At 41.0% G+C, this 16,752-nt stretch overlaps 3 protein-coding genes across 6 annotated transcripts in view; 2 read left to right on the top strand and 1 right to left on the bottom strand.

The window, feature by feature from the left end:
* Positions 1-2,178, top strand: part of LOC107227366 (calexcitin-1) — a 53,714-nt gene extending 51,536 nt beyond the window's left edge. For both annotated transcript variants that reach the window (XM_015668483.2, XM_015668484.2), the window contains exons 6-7: positions 225-322; positions 1,324-2,178. In XM_015668483.2, coding sequence (XP_015523969.2) covers positions 225-322; positions 1,324-1,437 — 212 coding nt within the window. In that variant the 3' untranslated portion in view covers positions 1,438-2,178. The remainder of the gene's footprint in view (positions 1-224; positions 323-1,323) is intronic.
* Positions 2,179-4,592: 2,414 nt separating this feature from the next.
* Positions 4,593-7,572, top strand: LOC107227363 (leucine-rich melanocyte differentiation-associated protein). Of its 3 annotated transcripts, XM_046738019.1 has the most exons (5): positions 5,061-5,788; positions 6,100-6,351; positions 6,505-6,765; positions 6,850-7,045; positions 7,315-7,572. In XM_046738019.1, coding segments are annotated over exons 1-5 (744 nt in total). In that variant the 5' UTR covers positions 5,061-5,786; the 3' UTR covers positions 7,348-7,572. The 3 variants fall into 3 exon arrangements, with proteins under 3 accessions (XP_015523966.1, XP_046593975.1, XP_015523965.1); XM_015668480.2 differs by lacking the exon at positions 5,061-5,788 and adding an exon at positions 4,593-5,010 and having other exon boundaries at positions 6,850-7,572; XM_015668479.2 differs by having other exon boundaries at positions 5,065-5,788; positions 6,850-7,572.
* Positions 7,573-7,671: 99 nt separating this feature from the next.
* Positions 7,672-16,619, bottom strand: LOC107227369. Its single transcript, XM_015668489.2, has 13 exons — positions 11,031-16,619; positions 10,814-10,955; positions 10,476-10,719; positions 10,173-10,384; positions 9,925-10,098; positions 9,649-9,836; positions 9,383-9,578; positions 9,111-9,308; positions 8,885-9,035; positions 8,656-8,812; positions 8,387-8,557; positions 8,111-8,309; positions 7,672-7,943 (listed from the first exon to the last, which is right to left on the bottom strand). Exons 1-13 carry the CDS (start codon positions 16,521-16,523, stop codon positions 7,765-7,767), a joined length of 7,704 nt encoding a protein of 2,567 aa, XP_015523975.2. The 5' UTR covers positions 16,524-16,619; the 3' UTR covers positions 7,672-7,764.
* Between the last annotated feature and the right edge of the window lie 133 nt (positions 16,620-16,752).

Genomic DNA, 16,752 nt, shown 5'->3' with positions numbered 1-16,752 from the left:
TTTACCGTATGCTAATTACGCAGTTACATCGTAAATATTTCTCAGTTTGAGTACGGTATAAATACTAATGAGTTACGTACCACGTCGTCACTGTTTCGAAGTCACTTATCCAGATGTAGAATTCTCCGCCGTCTCGATTCCCTCCAGGCATTCCTTTGCGGCAAACCTAACCCAGAACTTACCTATAAACTCGTCTCGATTAATTAACCGACATTTATCAACAGACGACGGACGCATTGACGAGGAGGAATTCACCAGCGTTTGTACAACCTACGGCATTCCAATAAGCGACTGCAGAACCGCGTTCAGCAAACTGTCGGGAGTAAGTATAATAATCGAGAGGATATTCTCTCTTCTCTTTCCGCACAATTCTTTGCATCTGATCTTTGCCTGTGAATTTAATGATCTACCGTGTCTTGATTATTTTTTTCTTCACGTTCGTTCAAGCTTGTAACCAATGCCCCGGAGATGAAGGGAAATTTTTCATCTCAATAAAAATCTTTGACTTTGTAAAATCGAAAGGATTCTCAGTTCCGCAACCGAAACAGCGACTTCAAGGGCTGCGGTTAGGAGAGGGCAATTGTTATTTCGGTCTCTTTTGCTCGCGGGCTTTTACCCCAAAGTTACAACTTGGCAAAATTCTCATATTATCTTTCACCGAGCGCGCGGTTCGCCTCGGATCGTTTTGATAGCGAGCGAACCATTTCTGTGTGACTTGTATCTACTATATATACATCTGTGTGTATATATGTGTATATGTGTGTGGGTATGTAATCAATCTACAGCTACCGGTCAAAGTTTCAGCAAGACTTGAGATGAAACTGGCGCAGCTCTTTGAACGATATAAATTCGAAGCGAAGATTAGCATCTCGAGTTACTAGGTTTGATGAGAAAATATTTGTACATGATATCGTAGAGAAATTTTTTCACACGAGACAAACTTGTGTCACGATGGTATTTCGATCGGGATTATCTTGCGTTTGGTGGTATTAAAATATAATTATGTATACATAGACTCGCAAGCGCGGTGAACGGTATATTTAAGCGAAAAATATACAATGTGAATCTTAAAACAAATTTACCAACTCTCAGCACGAGGCAGGAAGCTTTCAGCTCCTAGACACTTACCCGTTGGTAGATGTGAAAAAATTTATTCGTCAAGAGATTGAGAAAATTTATACATACAGGTTTGGAATCTTTTCGTTTCATTCAAGTGATTTGACCAATTTTTTATTTTTTCCCTTTTCTACCTATGCAGTTGTATCGTCGGTTTATGGGTGGTCGATATTAATATCGTTGCGATTTTTAACAACGTCATTTCAGCAGAAGAAAGAGGTTACACGCGAGGAGTTTACTGAACTTTGGAAAGAGTACTTTTCCTCCGACGATCCGTCAGCGCCTGGCAACTTTATATTTGGCAAAAATTCGTTTAATTAAACTAAAACATCTATTCAGCGCAATAAATACACCCTACCCTGTATCCACGTATAACGAAGCTCCTATGCATTCATTGAACGTCGTGTAATAAACGAATTATCCTATCACTAGTCCTAGCCAAGCCATATCTACGATATTGTAATAATATCAATAAAATAATATTAGTAAGAACATAATAATGATAACGATAACGGTAAATCGAGCGTACGTGTAATAAACATATTTATTACGCGACACAATGCGAAGATCGTCGAGTCATTGAAAAGGAGTCTGTATTATTATTAACTAACACTACAACGATGATGTTCAATCAATATTATTCACCGGCGAAGTTACCCGACGATTAGCTTGATACGTATATATGTCAAAAATTTGATCGATTATTATAATTCTTCAAATGTTATCGTAGTTTTCACAGAGAATTCGCAGTGTGAGCTGTGACCTCTTGATTGGTTAATTTCTTTTAATGATGTCTAGAGTTGAGCAGGACGATGGATGCAGACTATAATTCAGAATATATATATATATATATATATATATATATTTATATATTTATATATTTATGTATGTATATATATTTCTCGACCCTTCGCATTTTGAAACAATGAGATAAATCTTATGGTTAGTGTTCTATGATATATGATATGTAACAAAAAGAGAAAATGAAAAAAAAAAAATAACAACAACAACAACAACTAAAAAAGAAAAGAGCAATTTAGTATACATATATATGTATATAAATATACGATAAAGATTATTATGGTGTAAGTGATTGAATAAATGTAATGAATAATAACGATATCTAATTATCATTTATAGTATTCGCCTCTTCGCCGTTTAGTGAGTTCAGTTCGAGATTGTAATAACATATCAAGTTTCGGAAATGAAATCAATTCACTAATTAGAGAAATTGCATAAAAGAACGGAAGTGAAGAAATTTACTTTTATCGATCACTTCAGTCGTTGGGTAAAAACCGCAGGAGCTTGCAGCTTGCAGCAATTCAACTGAAATCGTACCTATAATTCTCTACTGATTATATTGTTGTGTCCTCACGGTAGCACGTATATGTAATTTTACATTGAAAAAAAAGCGTCGTGTACTTGAGTTCGTAAATAATACGACCATGCATCATATCGCAGTCGCCTGCAGTTGAGTTGAATGAATTTCCGATTCACGTATAAATATCCATGCCCGCAAGGGTAATTTGAGTAATTAATCATTAATCACATGAAAGTATGATAATAAATTTTTTATAAATCGAAAAATATATACCACGATCATTACATCGCGTTTATTATAATCCTGAGCGTTACAAAAATAAAAATATATAAAAAAGAAATAAGTAAAAAAGGAAACGAGACAAATGGAAATAGAGACAAGAAAAGTTTGAATTGATGTCAAAATTTTTAGAAGCATTTCGTTCCCTTTACGTGTTCTATTCATCTTAGTCAAATTTATCGTCTAATGAGCTAAGAAATAAAGCTTCTTTGCGAGCAACCAAGAATCAATATTGATCGAGTAATAAATGCGCTTTGTGAAATTACAGTATCTCCCTTATACCCATTCATTTAAGACTTGCCGCGCGTAATTCCTAAACTTTGAAAATGCTTTGCGACGAGCCGTGTTCTCTCAAAACTTGGTCGTGACATTATTATGCAAGTTTTAAAGAGACTCAAAGTGCTCCTAAACTTTTGTCATCCTATATAATCTTGCCGTTCATTAAATAAATCATAATTCACTGCTGGTACCGATTTAAATTACCGATGACGCGACAGCATTTTTCACTCATCTCTTCCGTCTTTGTTTTTTTATTTTTTTTATCGTTTTTCATTAGCTCTACAATTTTAGCGAGTCAATTATTCGAGTTTTAACACACGCGCGTATATCGAAATTGAATGACTCGGCAGGTGAGTCGTGAATCGAAATGAACTGTAAAAATTCAACGTTCAGATTCATGTGATTCGGATTCGATTATGAAACACGTAATTGTTGGATACTTGAAGTTGCGTTAGGAATTCACAAATGCAGATACCTAATTACGTGGGTTTGCCACGCTTGCGAAATCTTATTATGCCGTGTAATACATATGACTGTATAGGTTTATAATTTATAGACAATATATAAGTATGTGTTACATTATTATAATATAAATGGCAATGCTGAAGCATCGGTATCTTGCATGGGTATAATTGTTAATTATATAAAAAGTTATGATGATTTTTTTTTGAATTATGATTAATATACAATATATTATACATTACACTATTACGGTTAAATACATAATAATATAAATGTTCTACTTCTCCTATTGAATATTATACATATATATTATATTATATCTGTTATTGTACTTCTACTGTAATATTATGATCGTCAAGTGAAAAGGGTTCAACAAAATAAACAAAAGACTAGCATGGGTATCGCAGAATCGGATAAGCTAATCTCAACTTGCCCTTCATGACACCGACATGAGATACAACAATGTACGAGTATTATACAATATCTATGCCCTACATCAAATAAATAATGCATCGCGTCAGCCGTAACTTCTTATTTCCCTCGGGCGAGGCTCGTCTATTTGGAGGATTCAAATCGTAGTGGCATTTTATTTTTGCTTTTATTCAAATATTATGCCACGGCGTCGTATAATAAACATGGGAAGGGGCCACTTTGAATATCTCAAGACCAAAAATAGAAAAGTTTCTCCATAACGAAGGCCGCGCACTACAACAATCCTCTCGGTATGCACACTCGTCCCGGTCTATGCCAGTGCTGAAACTACGAAACCACTAACCGTCAATACACCAGTGCAAATATTTATCTTAGTGTTCCCGGGGAGAAAATATCCTACGGACGCTATTAAATCAGAATTTACTTCTACGCTTATCTCGACTCCGAATAATCCGCAGTTCAACAAACATTGCGGTGTAACCGGCTGCCTATCCTCCTCTCTTACCAACTCCAACAATACTCCGGTACATTCGTCGACATTTTTATCGAATTCCGGGATGCACACCTATCTACCTTACCGACCCGACGCTTTGTTGCGTCCTTTTCAAGATGGCGCTACGGTTAAGAAAAATTGAATTTCAATCGTTGGATATGTATTGCATATTTTTTAGTTCGATTACCTCACAGTCGAGACGGTGCCGTCGTTGCTGTCATTCAGCGTGGAAACGTCTGCCCTGTGAAGAGCACGGTCGGCATACTTGGGTGTACGGGAAAAAAATATGAAAATAAATATGCAGACGCTACGGCCGGCAGCAAAAGTCAAGCTCGATCGGTCAATAAACTGATCGATTAATCCTTATCGCCGAGCGGAGTGGGTTGTACGAAATCCGTGGCTTCTTCACCTCTCGTACCGACCGCCGAGTTCCGAGTTTCGTGTGCTAACTACACGTGACCAAAGAGCTTCAATTCGAAGTTGGGGTGTCGGGAACTATGATGGGTGGCTTAGGGTACGCGTGGGTTATTCCCCTTATTCCTGAGGCAAAGAAAATACCCGTAAGGTTGTAAACCGAACCGCCGAGCTCGTTGTAGCGATGCTACAGACGCAGAAGCGCTGAAGTTTGGTGAGTTTTGATAATGATAATGATAAGAACGTTGATATGAAAGAATCGAAAGGAAAGCAGAGATTTTATATCTTATCGTATAAATACTTGCGGCAGGCGAATACCGACTCGACGATTTAACGCGAGATAATAAGTCGAAGTCGGAACCCAACCTAACCTAGCCTAACGTATCCTAACCTAACATCGGCTTCGAGTCAAGTCCGCGGTATCTGTTACTATCAGGATTATTATTAAGGTCGTGTAAAAGTCAGAACGTTGAAACTTTGTGTCTCATTTCTGTTATCAGTTTACATTTTAAGACTAAAATTAAGTATCAATTGTTACAAGGCTACTTATTCGATGCCTATCATCCGACCCTCACGTGGACGGTGCCGATGATAGATATACTTACATCCGATTTATCATCCGCGATACTCGTTCGTCATTCGTATGCGTGCATCGATACGGCCAATCTGCATCCCGCAGAACCGCCGAACAGTCGCTGATTAGTCATGTAAACAATTCCAAGGAGCGTGCACATGTTGTATTTACATTTATTATTTGGGAGCTTCTTCAAACAATTAGATTGTGAAACGATATGCGGGTACAAACTCCTTCTCCTCCTCCGTCAGAAGGCTGTTGCAGCTGAGGATTTCAACCTTGTGCTTATCAGAAATAAATTGATATCAAGCGACGTGGTGGAACGCAGAAGAACCATAGAGCATCGTGTACATTTTTTAATTATACAAACTAATTATCGTTATCCGTGACATTTTAAACGATTGCAACGAGCCAGCATGTGAGTATATATAAAACGACTAGAACAGATAAATTTGTTCGAAAATATTTTTCTTTAATTTGTGCTCCGTCGGTTACTTTGTCTTCTATTTTTCCTAACAATTCTGTATCGCGCACTCCCCCTTATCTAACTTGTGCAAACATACAAGCTAACTAACTTGTATGCATCTTTTTTTCCATCAAGAAACAGACTAAGTGACAAGACATGCGGTTTTCAATTGAGCAATAACAATTAGTCGTATCACAGTGCGTGATCGCTAGGTTCATTCGCTCTAATTCATCACTCAACACGCTTTTATTTTATCCGCTCAGGTTCGACCTCAGCCATGATCTTGAATCGATAGACGATGCGGAGGAGGTAGAAGAGCTCGCCATGACGTCCTTAGCTAAACTTGTTTTTGTCGACACTCATTCGAGAAGCACTCAGAACGGTGCTACTGAATCTGAGTCTGACAAGGCGCTCTCTTTAGCTTTTGAAAATTTGTTTCATATGCCGTTCGACATAATAGAGACCTACGGCAGCACTCTTGGAACTCTAGACATCAGCTACAACAAGTTTAGTAGGTGAGTTCAGAAACTTTCTTCTAAATAAAATAATAATTAATTCTGTTCTATGTCACAAAGTTCAATATGAAGGGGAATAAAATTCAGTGACTGTTTCATCATTTGTCATGAATGACTTGATTTCAAAAGTAAGTTTAACTTTTTCTCTCACAGAAATCTCCAGTTCTTAGCTGAATTTGATAATGTGACGTCGCTAAATCTTGACCATAACAACATAGATTCATACACGATATTTCCGCCGTTGCCAAAGCTCCAACTGCTGTGGTTAAATCATAATAAAATTGAAGATTTGTATCCATTCGTGAAAAACCTTCGTGCCAGTGTGCCGAATCTTCGCTACCTATGCATGATGGGCAACAAGGCAGCGCCGAGTTACCTGAACGGCGGATCCTTTTACGAATACTTACAAAGCAGGTAATGACGTGTGTAGCAATTATTCGTTTTGAGTCTGTTCGTAATCCTGAATTTTTGTTACTTTACTTTCAATGTCCGTTTCAGACTGTTCGTGATATCATGGTTTCCACATTTGGTGCATTTGGACGACAGAGCCGTGACACCTGAGCAAAGATTGGAAGCCAAGAGGCTTTTTAAAAGGCCATTGTTTGACCAAATAGCTGAAACGACACAGGTTCCAGAGTGTCTCAAGCACTTGCACAACAAAATGTCGAGCATACTCTCTAAACCTGCACTGCCAGTAAGGTCCAAAGTTCCAAAAGGTTCTAATTTTATTATTTAATGGAGTATTAAAAGATTTCATATCGAAAAACTCGCCGTTTTTTACATAAAAAATAAAACTACGTAACGCAGGTATACGTATGTAGAACGAGGCTGCGGTAATGCGCGGTTCATAAGACTGTCTGACCGCTACACTTTATATTATTACTGAAAAATGAAATGAAACATTGAGTCGTTAGTATACACACCAGTGATCCCGATGTTAAAACGTACACGTCTCTGTTAAAGGTTGAAACGACTCTCTTCGTCGTTAATTTATGATGAAATTAATCGCCCCGCACAATCCATGTTATGAGAAACGAGAAAAAAAGAACGATCTCTACGGTTCTGGTTTGCAAAAATTCATATATCGATGATAAATATAGGTACTATTTTTTTACGAAAACATTGCTTCTATAAAATTATAGGGGATTTACTGTATTTATAATAATTATCAAACAAAATCGCGGGTCATTATAAAAATATGATGTATTATATATATATATAATAAATCACGTAATATCTAATTTGTATACAAATAAACAAAAATGTACGATATTCGTATATATATATATATATATATATATATATATATATATATATATATATATGTATATAATATATTATATCTTGCTACATATTTTTAGTTTTACATATTGACACAATCGACACGGTCGACTGGATGACAAAATGTCTTCTCTAACTGCACTCTGTCTCTTGCCACAGAGAAAGATCAAGTCGTGGCAGAGCAGAGCAGGATGTCAGAGGATTGTTGAATGCAATTAATCTAAAAGGTTCTGGTTGAATTTCTTCTATATTATCACCTGTGTCACATAAAAGTCTGGCAAGGGATGCCTTCTTGATTTCCTCGAATTGCTCTGGAAATACGGTAATAATCAATGGTTAATGCACAATGCTATATACCAGTGTACGATATACATCCCAAAACTGTGGAAATAGGTTTAAACGAATTTCTCTTGCCCTAATATTGCAACATATGTTGGAATCAACGATATCGAACTCTACATGTCAACGCTGATATTACCTGGAGTAAAGGAATGCGGCTGATCGGCATTGTCATAAAAATATCTGTCGCCGATTCTACTCCTGTAGAATTGCTCGCCAAGGAGGCATCTGACAATAGGACCAAGAATGCTACCAGGAGGTTTTCTCTCCATCACTGCACCGACTATCAAATCGATATCGTCTACGTGAGCGTAGACTTTTTTCAGCTTGTTGATGTTCTGGAAATTGGATTGAAACCACCATGAAAACACACGTCTTATTCTGCTAGACGACCGCAAAGATCTAGCATACGTACTTCGAGCGGAATTTCCCGGCGTAGATCGTCGAAGTCGGTCGCATATGTCAGTCCGCATATTTCACGATAACGATTGTAACCTGGAATGCCATGGTCTCTGCCACGCTGGATATCGAGCGATTCCAAATCCAGGCCAAACTCGCTCCTTGACCGAAATAAATATTCGGTAATCTGGTGAGAAGCGTGTGTTATACCGATGAAATGGTAGATTGGCAAATTTATCGATCGTTGATCTGAGTCATTAACTTATCACATTACACGAACACTACCTCAGGGTCGAAATTGATGTCGGATTTCTGCATCGGCTGAGTTACCAGTCCTCTAATCAGATCATCCAGATTGTCATTTCGCTCTATGACCTGAGGACGGAAGTAATGGTTGCTCAGACGGAGAGTGTGCGATATCTCCCTGCTCGCCGGGCAGAGACTGCGAGAACAAGAAAATCATTAGGAAAATGATAGACTCGATTTACTCGACTGGATTTAATGGTAAACGCACTGGATATGTCCGTCCAACATCGAGTGGAATGAGCGATAAGCTGCCGTGGTGAAGCCGTTGATCGTCGTTGCTCTGACACGTGGATCATAAGCCCGCGACATCCCGCCCTGGTTTCGTGGCGTCAGTCCGTATCTCTGGCAATACTTCTTTCCTGGGATCAAACAATTGGTGATTCAGGTTGTACATGGCTGAACTTCACAGGAGAAGAAATAGGTTTTTACTTTACCGATTACAACTGGAAGCCACTCGCTGTAAGTGATGTGCTGGTACTCAGCGATCACGATTTTCCTGGTCTCCTGAAATACGCGTTCATCTTCCCAGTGCGGATTCAGGCGCTGCAACTCGTCCGCTATTCTGTTGTGCTCCCTCAGAAGACATATTTGCAATGCAGTCAGATGAGGGACTTGATTTACCCGGACATCTCCTGAAAGATGAAGCAGTTCAGTCCGGAGAGTGTTCCGATCAGATGTCACGGCAAAAGTGAACCCATTATCATACCTGCTAGGTAGCAGACCTCCGATGGACTCATTACATCGCAATAGCGTGAACGGTTCGTCATTACGGGTGGAAGTTCGCGCCCCCGTCTAATGGACACCTTCAGTCTACCTCCTTCGAAGGCTCTGAGCCGATCGGCAGTTTCCTTGTCCGATCCGTAGAGCTGCGAAGCGTCCAAATAGCTGGACACCGTGTTTATCTGACGACAAGTTTGCATTGATACCGTTTGATCCCGTGTTACTAAAATTGTTCTTGAAACGGTATCTTACTTGCTCGGCTGGTCCTAGACTGCAATCCTCCCTCGAAACTGTCATCGACCTCACGAACTCCATGCACTCACTTCCAAATCGTGAATAAAATTCGTCATTCTTCGGTATTTCTATCGGGAGACAAGAGTGATGCTGCAGACTTTTGGAGAGCTGTTTACCATCAGCGCAACACCGTATCCCACCCTTGGCTGTTGCAAAAGTGTAGAGAGAGTGAAAATTATTTTCATATACTTTCAAAATGACTGAAGAGGTTGTGCATCTCTCAAACGGGCTCACCGGTTTGGTCGGGCGTCTGCATAGCCGTATCGTGTGCGAGCAATTGACCCCACTGAGCAACGGCTAAAGTCAGTCTTCGATCGCTTACGCCGTTTTGCGAAAAGCACTGAACACTCAGCAGGCGTGGATTCGGCAAATCCTCTCCAGTGACACTCTTCGGCGGTTCATGTACTCCTGTATGTTGGAATTCAGGGCGTCAGTCAAGTGCTTGACGGTTCATCGGCTCAGAATCGAAGAAGTTCTCTTACCGTCAGAATAGCGGGATTGAAGAACCCTGGCGAATGCTGTATTAGTCTGTCCCCAAGTGGGGTGTTTCTGGTTGTTGCAGGACCCATCGAAAGTTCTGTACATCTGGTTAGTCGGACAGCGTTTTGGACGGACGTAGCAAAGCCCGGTTCCAATCACGCGGAACGCGTGATGCTGGAGGAATTCGAGGAAAGTGTTTGGCGTCACATCGAAACTGGAATGATGAAGAAAACGAATGTCGCTTTACTCGCCAGAATAATTTTTAAAGTCCGCTTGCTGCTTGGTAAGTTAATAATTTTACTCACTCTGAGGATAGTCTACGTTGCAGAAGTTTTGTACCAAACAAAGAGAACTCTGACTTTTGACTGATTTCCACCGTATTTTCAGTTGCCAAGCTGTTGAGGAGGTGAAGCATCGCCGGTGTATGAAGTTTTGGGATGAAACCTTCTTCGCAGAGCCACTTAGCACGATTCTGCATTTCTTGCGCAAGCTCTTGTCCGTGGCTCAAGTACGTTTTGACGGTTCGGAGGGTGATTGACATGCTTGAATCTGTGAAGTGAAACGTTTATTCGTAAAAGTGTAAAAAGAAAACGTGAAAAAAGACTGTGACAGTTGACAAGGAGTGAATTAGTGAATCACTAGCCTCGTGGATGTCCCAGGTTTGCGTTCAGCTGCTGACACTCGGGGTTCATGAACGCAGTTTTTCCAGTGCAGTTCACGTCCAAGTTTATGAGGCGGTGATGAGCGTTGGAAAAAATGCCACCACCTGTGGAGTATTGGGTATTCTGTCGACACCACGAAATCATCGTAAGTAAAGATATCTCAGAATTATTTAAGTAATCTTATCCTAGAACGCTCACCTCTCCGTAATACGTTCGGCCAATGTTCGATTGATTATCGTTGTCGCTAGTGAGCAGCTGTCCGTTAGTGTCCGGTATTGGTTCAACATGTTCGTCAGCATATTCGTTGTTTCCTTCTTGGATCAATTCCTGCTGCTCCACGTCTTCTTGCAATTCGATTTCGGTATTGTGTAAAAGTTGATCTTCATCTTGGAGATTCAGTGAGAGTGTGGGCTCTGCAAGACACACCGCTGGGAAGATCTCACTTTGGACGTTGATTGAACTCCCAGCGTTCAAGTTGACGTGCAATTTTCCGCTTACTCCACATTGTCCCAACGCGCATTCTGAATCAATTAATTGCAAGCTATCTTCCGCTTTCGCTTCAAACGAGCTTCCTAATTCAACTGACGATTCGATTCCTGAATTACTTGTAGCTGTGTTGGTTGTTGAATGATTTTTGGTGTTGAAAGAACCAGAGAGTTCGCTACTGCTACTGCTCGCAATTTCTACGTTCGTTGGCTCACTGACCTCTTTTCCAGAGTTTTCACTTGAAGAACTTGCATTTTCCAGACTTTCTTGCATCACCACGTTCACCGCTTCTTCTTTGAGCGCTTCGCTAGTACCTCCACTTTGTTTTGTTGCCAAATTTGTATGCAGATTTCTGGAAATTTGCGCGTTAGTCTTAATTTCCTTGTTCGCAGTTAGCGATATCTGACTTGAACTTTCAACAGAACTCGAAGAACTCGACACAGCGACACTGCTGGCGCCAGTTATAGACGACTGAAGAGAACTTCCTCGATTTTCAATTTTCGTCGTTCCGCTGGTGTTTCCCAATTTGCCGTCTACTTCCCCAGACAACTCACAGCTTTCCGAATTTGTCAAAGAGTCATTTCTGCTGTAGCCCATTGTCAGACTCCCTTGTAAGTCGCTCGAGGTCTGACCGTCTGTTTGAATGTTCTTGTTCACACTCAGAGAGATGCCGTTTCCTTGATTGCTAATATTCGAAGAACTTGATAATCCAATTTCTCCCCGAACAGCAATGTTGCTGGATCCACTTGATGACGTCTGAATAAGGCGTCCTTGACCTTGAATTTTGGTCATTCCACCAGTAACTTCCACGTCATCGTCTAATTCCCCAGACAACTCATGGCTTCCTGAGCTTGTCGAAAAGTCATTTCCGGTGTATCCTATTGTCAGACTCCCTTGTGAATCGCTCGAGGCCTGACCGTCCGTTTGAATGTTCTCCTGCACACTCAGAGATATGTCGTTTCCTTGATTGCCGGTATTCGAAGAACTTGATATTCCGATTTCTCCCTCAACAGCAATCTTGCTCGATTCACTTGATGACGTCTGAATAAGGCGTCCTTCGCCTTTTATTGTCAGACTCCCTTGTAAGTCGCTCGAGGCCTGACCGTCTGTTTGAATATTCTTGGTCACACTTACAGATATGTTGTTGCCTTGATTGACGGTACTGGAAGAACTTGGTATTCCGATTTCTCCCTCAACAGCAATGTTGCTCGATCCGCTCAATGACGACTGAATAAGGTATCCTTTACCTTGAATATTCGTCGTTCCACCAGTGATTTCCACTTTATCGTCTAATTCCCCAGACAACTCACAGCTTCCCGAACTTGTCGAATAGTCATTTCTGCTGTAGTCTATGGTCAGACTCCCTTGTAAGTCGCTCAAGGCCTGACCGTCCGTTTGAATGTTGTTGTTCACATTTAGAGAGGTGCCGTTTCCTTGATTGATGGCATTCGAAGAACTTGATATTCCGATTTCTCCTTCGACAGCAACGTTGCTCGATCCGCTTGATGACGCCTGAATAAGGCGTCCTTCGCCTTGAATTTTCGTGGTTCCACCAGTAATTTCCACTTCGCCACTCAATTTCCCTGACAACTCAAGGCTTCCTGTGCTCGCCGAAAAATTGTCTTCATTATAGCCAATCGACAGACTTCCTTGTAAATCGCCCGCGTCCTGGTCATCAGTTTGAATTTTCTTGTTCACATTCGTCGACATATCGTTACCACGAATAATACTATTCGAAGAACTCGATATTCCAATTTCTCCTTCAACAATAGTGCTGTTAGATCCAGTTGAAGTCGATTGAACAGAGTTTTCCTCATTTTGAATTGTCGTTGTTTCACCAGTAACTTCCGTTTGGCTATTCAATTTCCCAGATAAGTTAAGGTTCCTCAAAGTTGATGAGGCATCAACTTCACTCTGAATTGTCAAACCCGATACTAAATCGCCATCGTTTTGTGATATTATCGAATCAATCAGGTCTTCCTTGGCATTGAGTGCGTTAATAAGTGCGTCATTGACCTTGGCTGCATTACTTCCTGTCGTGACTGTGTCAAGTAGACCCTTTTTCGTCTGAATTAATTTTCTCTTCAAATTTATGAGTGATTGTAGGGAATCCGCACGACACGAGTCCCTCGCATTATTAGCTATCTCGACTCTAGTTGATGTGGCCGAATCCAGAAGCTCTTTTTTAGCATCAAGCGTTTTCCTGAACGCTTCACTAAATTCTGTTTCAGAACCACCGGCAATAATTGGCTGAATTAAATTCTTCGTCGCTTGAATTATTTTTCGCTTAGAATTCGATACCGATTGCCGTGATGCTTGATTTTTTTGACGACTTGCGTGTACAATTTTTCCCTCGTTTTTAAAACTTCTGTTCGACGAACTATCCATTGTAGACTTTCGAACGGCGTTGGAGTATTTTTTAGTAGCACGACTCGTTCCAGTAGATCGCGTCGTGTCAAGCAGCTCCTTCTTAGAATTGGGTGTTTTCGTAACTACTTCGGACAAATCTGCTCTACCATTTTCACATGTAGTTTTACAACTCGAATTCTTTTTTGCGTCGATTCTTTTTCGCTTAGAGTCTAACCTTGACTGATATGAGGATTGAGGTCGGAGATTTAATAAAATTGGAGCAGCTGCCTGATCATTCTCGTTCGAAAAACTATCCAGTCCAAGATCTATTGCACCAGAAGTGGAGTCTTTTTCGTTATCAACGCCTGTCTTGCCTGAGGGTGATATCATTGAATGAACTAGATCTTGCTTCGCATTTAGTGTTTCCAAAAACGAATTATTCAATCCCGGTTGATTTCCGCCAGCCACAGCAGTTTCAATCAAATTCCCCTTTGCTTGAATCAGTTTTTTTTTCGAATCTAAAATGGAGTGAAAATCGGCCAAAATTTTACCATTTTGTTGATAATCGCTACTCAAAATAGTATCTAATCCGAGATCAATACTAGAAGAAGCTGATTTTTTGCTATCGTCAAAGTTCACCAAGCTTATCGAATTGAGAAGATCCTTTTTGGCAGCAAGCGTTTTGAAAAGTGCTTCAGTTAACTCTAATTTAGTGTCTCTTGCAGCAACTGTACGGATCAAATTCCCTTTCGCTTCAATTAGTGTTTGCTTCAACTGTAAAACCGTTTGAAGTGAGAGACGAGATTGGAGATGAGCAACAACCTTACTAATTACGTCGTCATCTTCATTCAATAAACTATCAAATCCAATGTCCAACACCACGGAAATCGTCTCTCCGTTGTCAACAGTCTGTGCTCCGGTAGCCAGCACAGAGTTCAGTAGGTCTCTTTTCGCTTCGAGTATTTCCAAGAACGCATTGTTCAACTCCGATTGCTTCCCTCCCGTCAGAGCTGTTTTAATACAATTCCCTTTTGCTTGAATCAATTGTTTTCTCGAATCTAAACTTGACCGAATATTGGCAGAAATTTGACCATTTTGTTGGTGATCACTATTTAAAATCGTATCTAATCCAAAACAAATACTAGGAGAAGCTGATTCTTCTTCATTCATGAGGTTCACTGATTCAGCAGGTAGGATTGAATTGAGGAGATCTCTTTTAGCAGCAAGCGTCTTAACTAGTGCGTCAATTAATTCCGATTTACTGCCTCTTGCAGCAGCTATACGGATCAAGTTCCTTTTTGATCTAATTAGTTTCCGCTGTAATTCTAAAACTGTTTGAAATGAGATATGAGATTCGAGATTATTAATAACTAGACTAATTACTTGGTCATCTTCGTTCAACAAATTGTCCAATCCGATGTCCAACACAGTCGAAAGTGTTGCTCCGTTGTCAACAGCCTGTGTTCCAATAGACACCACTGATTCCAGGAGGTCTTTTTTCGCCTCGAGTGTTTTGATTATCGCAACATCAATTTCCTCTTGACTACCTCCCTCAGCTATTGTGCGAATCAACTCCCCTTTCGCCTGAAGTACTTTTAGTTTTAAGTCTAGAGTGGACTGAAGGGATCCATGTGACTCGACATTACTATTAATTTGACTATTTCCCTGATAATTTTCTGTCCAAAAACTGTTCAACCCGAAATCAATGGGGGCGGAACCTAATTCTTGATCGTCACCGTCCACACTTTCTGTTCGCGGAGATGTTATTGAATCGAGCAGATCTTTTTTCGCCTGAATTATTTTATGCGTAGAATTTAAAACCGATCGAGACGAGTTTCTGCTCCTGCTCTGCGATCTGGTTGTAGTCGAACAACATTTTCGTTGATGAATGTCTGTCGCGAGAGAGTCAACTAATGCCTTTCTGCTCTGCACCGCGCTGATAGTCGAAAATATTACCGAATCAATGAGGTCCTGCTTGGCCTCGACTGTCCTCTGCATAGCTTCAGCTATTTCTGCCTCGCTGGCGCCTGAGGCAGCTAAACTGGCAAGGTCCTTCTTCGCCTGCATGATCTTCCGCTTAGAATTTCCCAACGGTTCGATTTGCATGTTCGATCTAATCGACCTGGCTTCCCAGGGAGCTCGAAACGCCTCTGGAGACTCCAAAGCACTTTCCATTTCATTATCAATATCAAGCGAAGCCCTCATACCAACCGCACTGCTCGACTCCGATCGCTGGGTGCTTTTCACGCCGTGATTAAAACTCGACGAAAAAACCGCACTCGCGGAATCCTCAGACCCATAAACCTGCCCGTCTTTATCGGTCTTGAGCGCCGTTGAACTCTCAGAGTCCCCCAGAGACTTCGCATCGTAAAATTCCGGCCGGTTAGTGCTCGCCATTCGAGTCTGATAGTTGGCGTCCCCGGAGGGTCGAGATACTACGAAATCTTCTCCAAGCCCTCTCGGTGGCGAAGCGTTGCGCTTCACTTGGATCGTTTCCGGGTCTTCATCCTCCACCAGGTCGTCCATGTCCATGAAAATCGTCTCACCCTCGATCACCGGCGGCTCCTCAAATTCCGGGACGTCGTCAGTTCCGTAAATGGATTCCCAGTACGCCACCGTGTCGTCCAGCTGGGGCAGGACCAATGGGACTCCATCCTCGTACGAGTTCTCGGTGCTTCTTCGATACACCGGCGCCGCTTTGTAATCGTCCTGATACTCCTTGGCCTCATAAGAGGCGCTTGCCGACGAGGATGCGTCAGAGACCTCGAGGGAACTCAAGTCTTCGTACGAGGCTAGACTCGCGCTGATGTGCCCCAAGAGCAATATCAATACGCCAATAATCGGGTATTGGCACATTTTTGTTATCGTGCTCGATGCGATCTTTGTTTCTTTCTTTTCTCTTTTTTTTTTTTTCTTTTTTGCTGCGATTTATACGCGAAGGGAATGGAATCGTTAGCGCGACGCGTGTAATTGAGTTACTGAAATTTGATTGAACGCTGATTGTTTCGAGAGGGTACGAAAATCGTCGGAGTGTTTTTGCAACGTTGCACGTTATATGCGCTATATTTGCGTAGCAGTGCAACCG

Source organism: Neodiprion lecontei, chromosome 1 (genome assembly GCF_021901455.1).
Source record: "Neodiprion lecontei isolate iyNeoLeco1 chromosome 1, iyNeoLeco1.1, whole genome shotgun sequence".
Lineage (NCBI taxonomy): Eukaryota > Metazoa > Arthropoda > Insecta > Hymenoptera > Diprionidae > Neodiprion > Neodiprion lecontei.
Note: the sequence above shows the minus strand (reverse complement) of the source record. Positions and strands in the feature narration are given on the sequence as shown.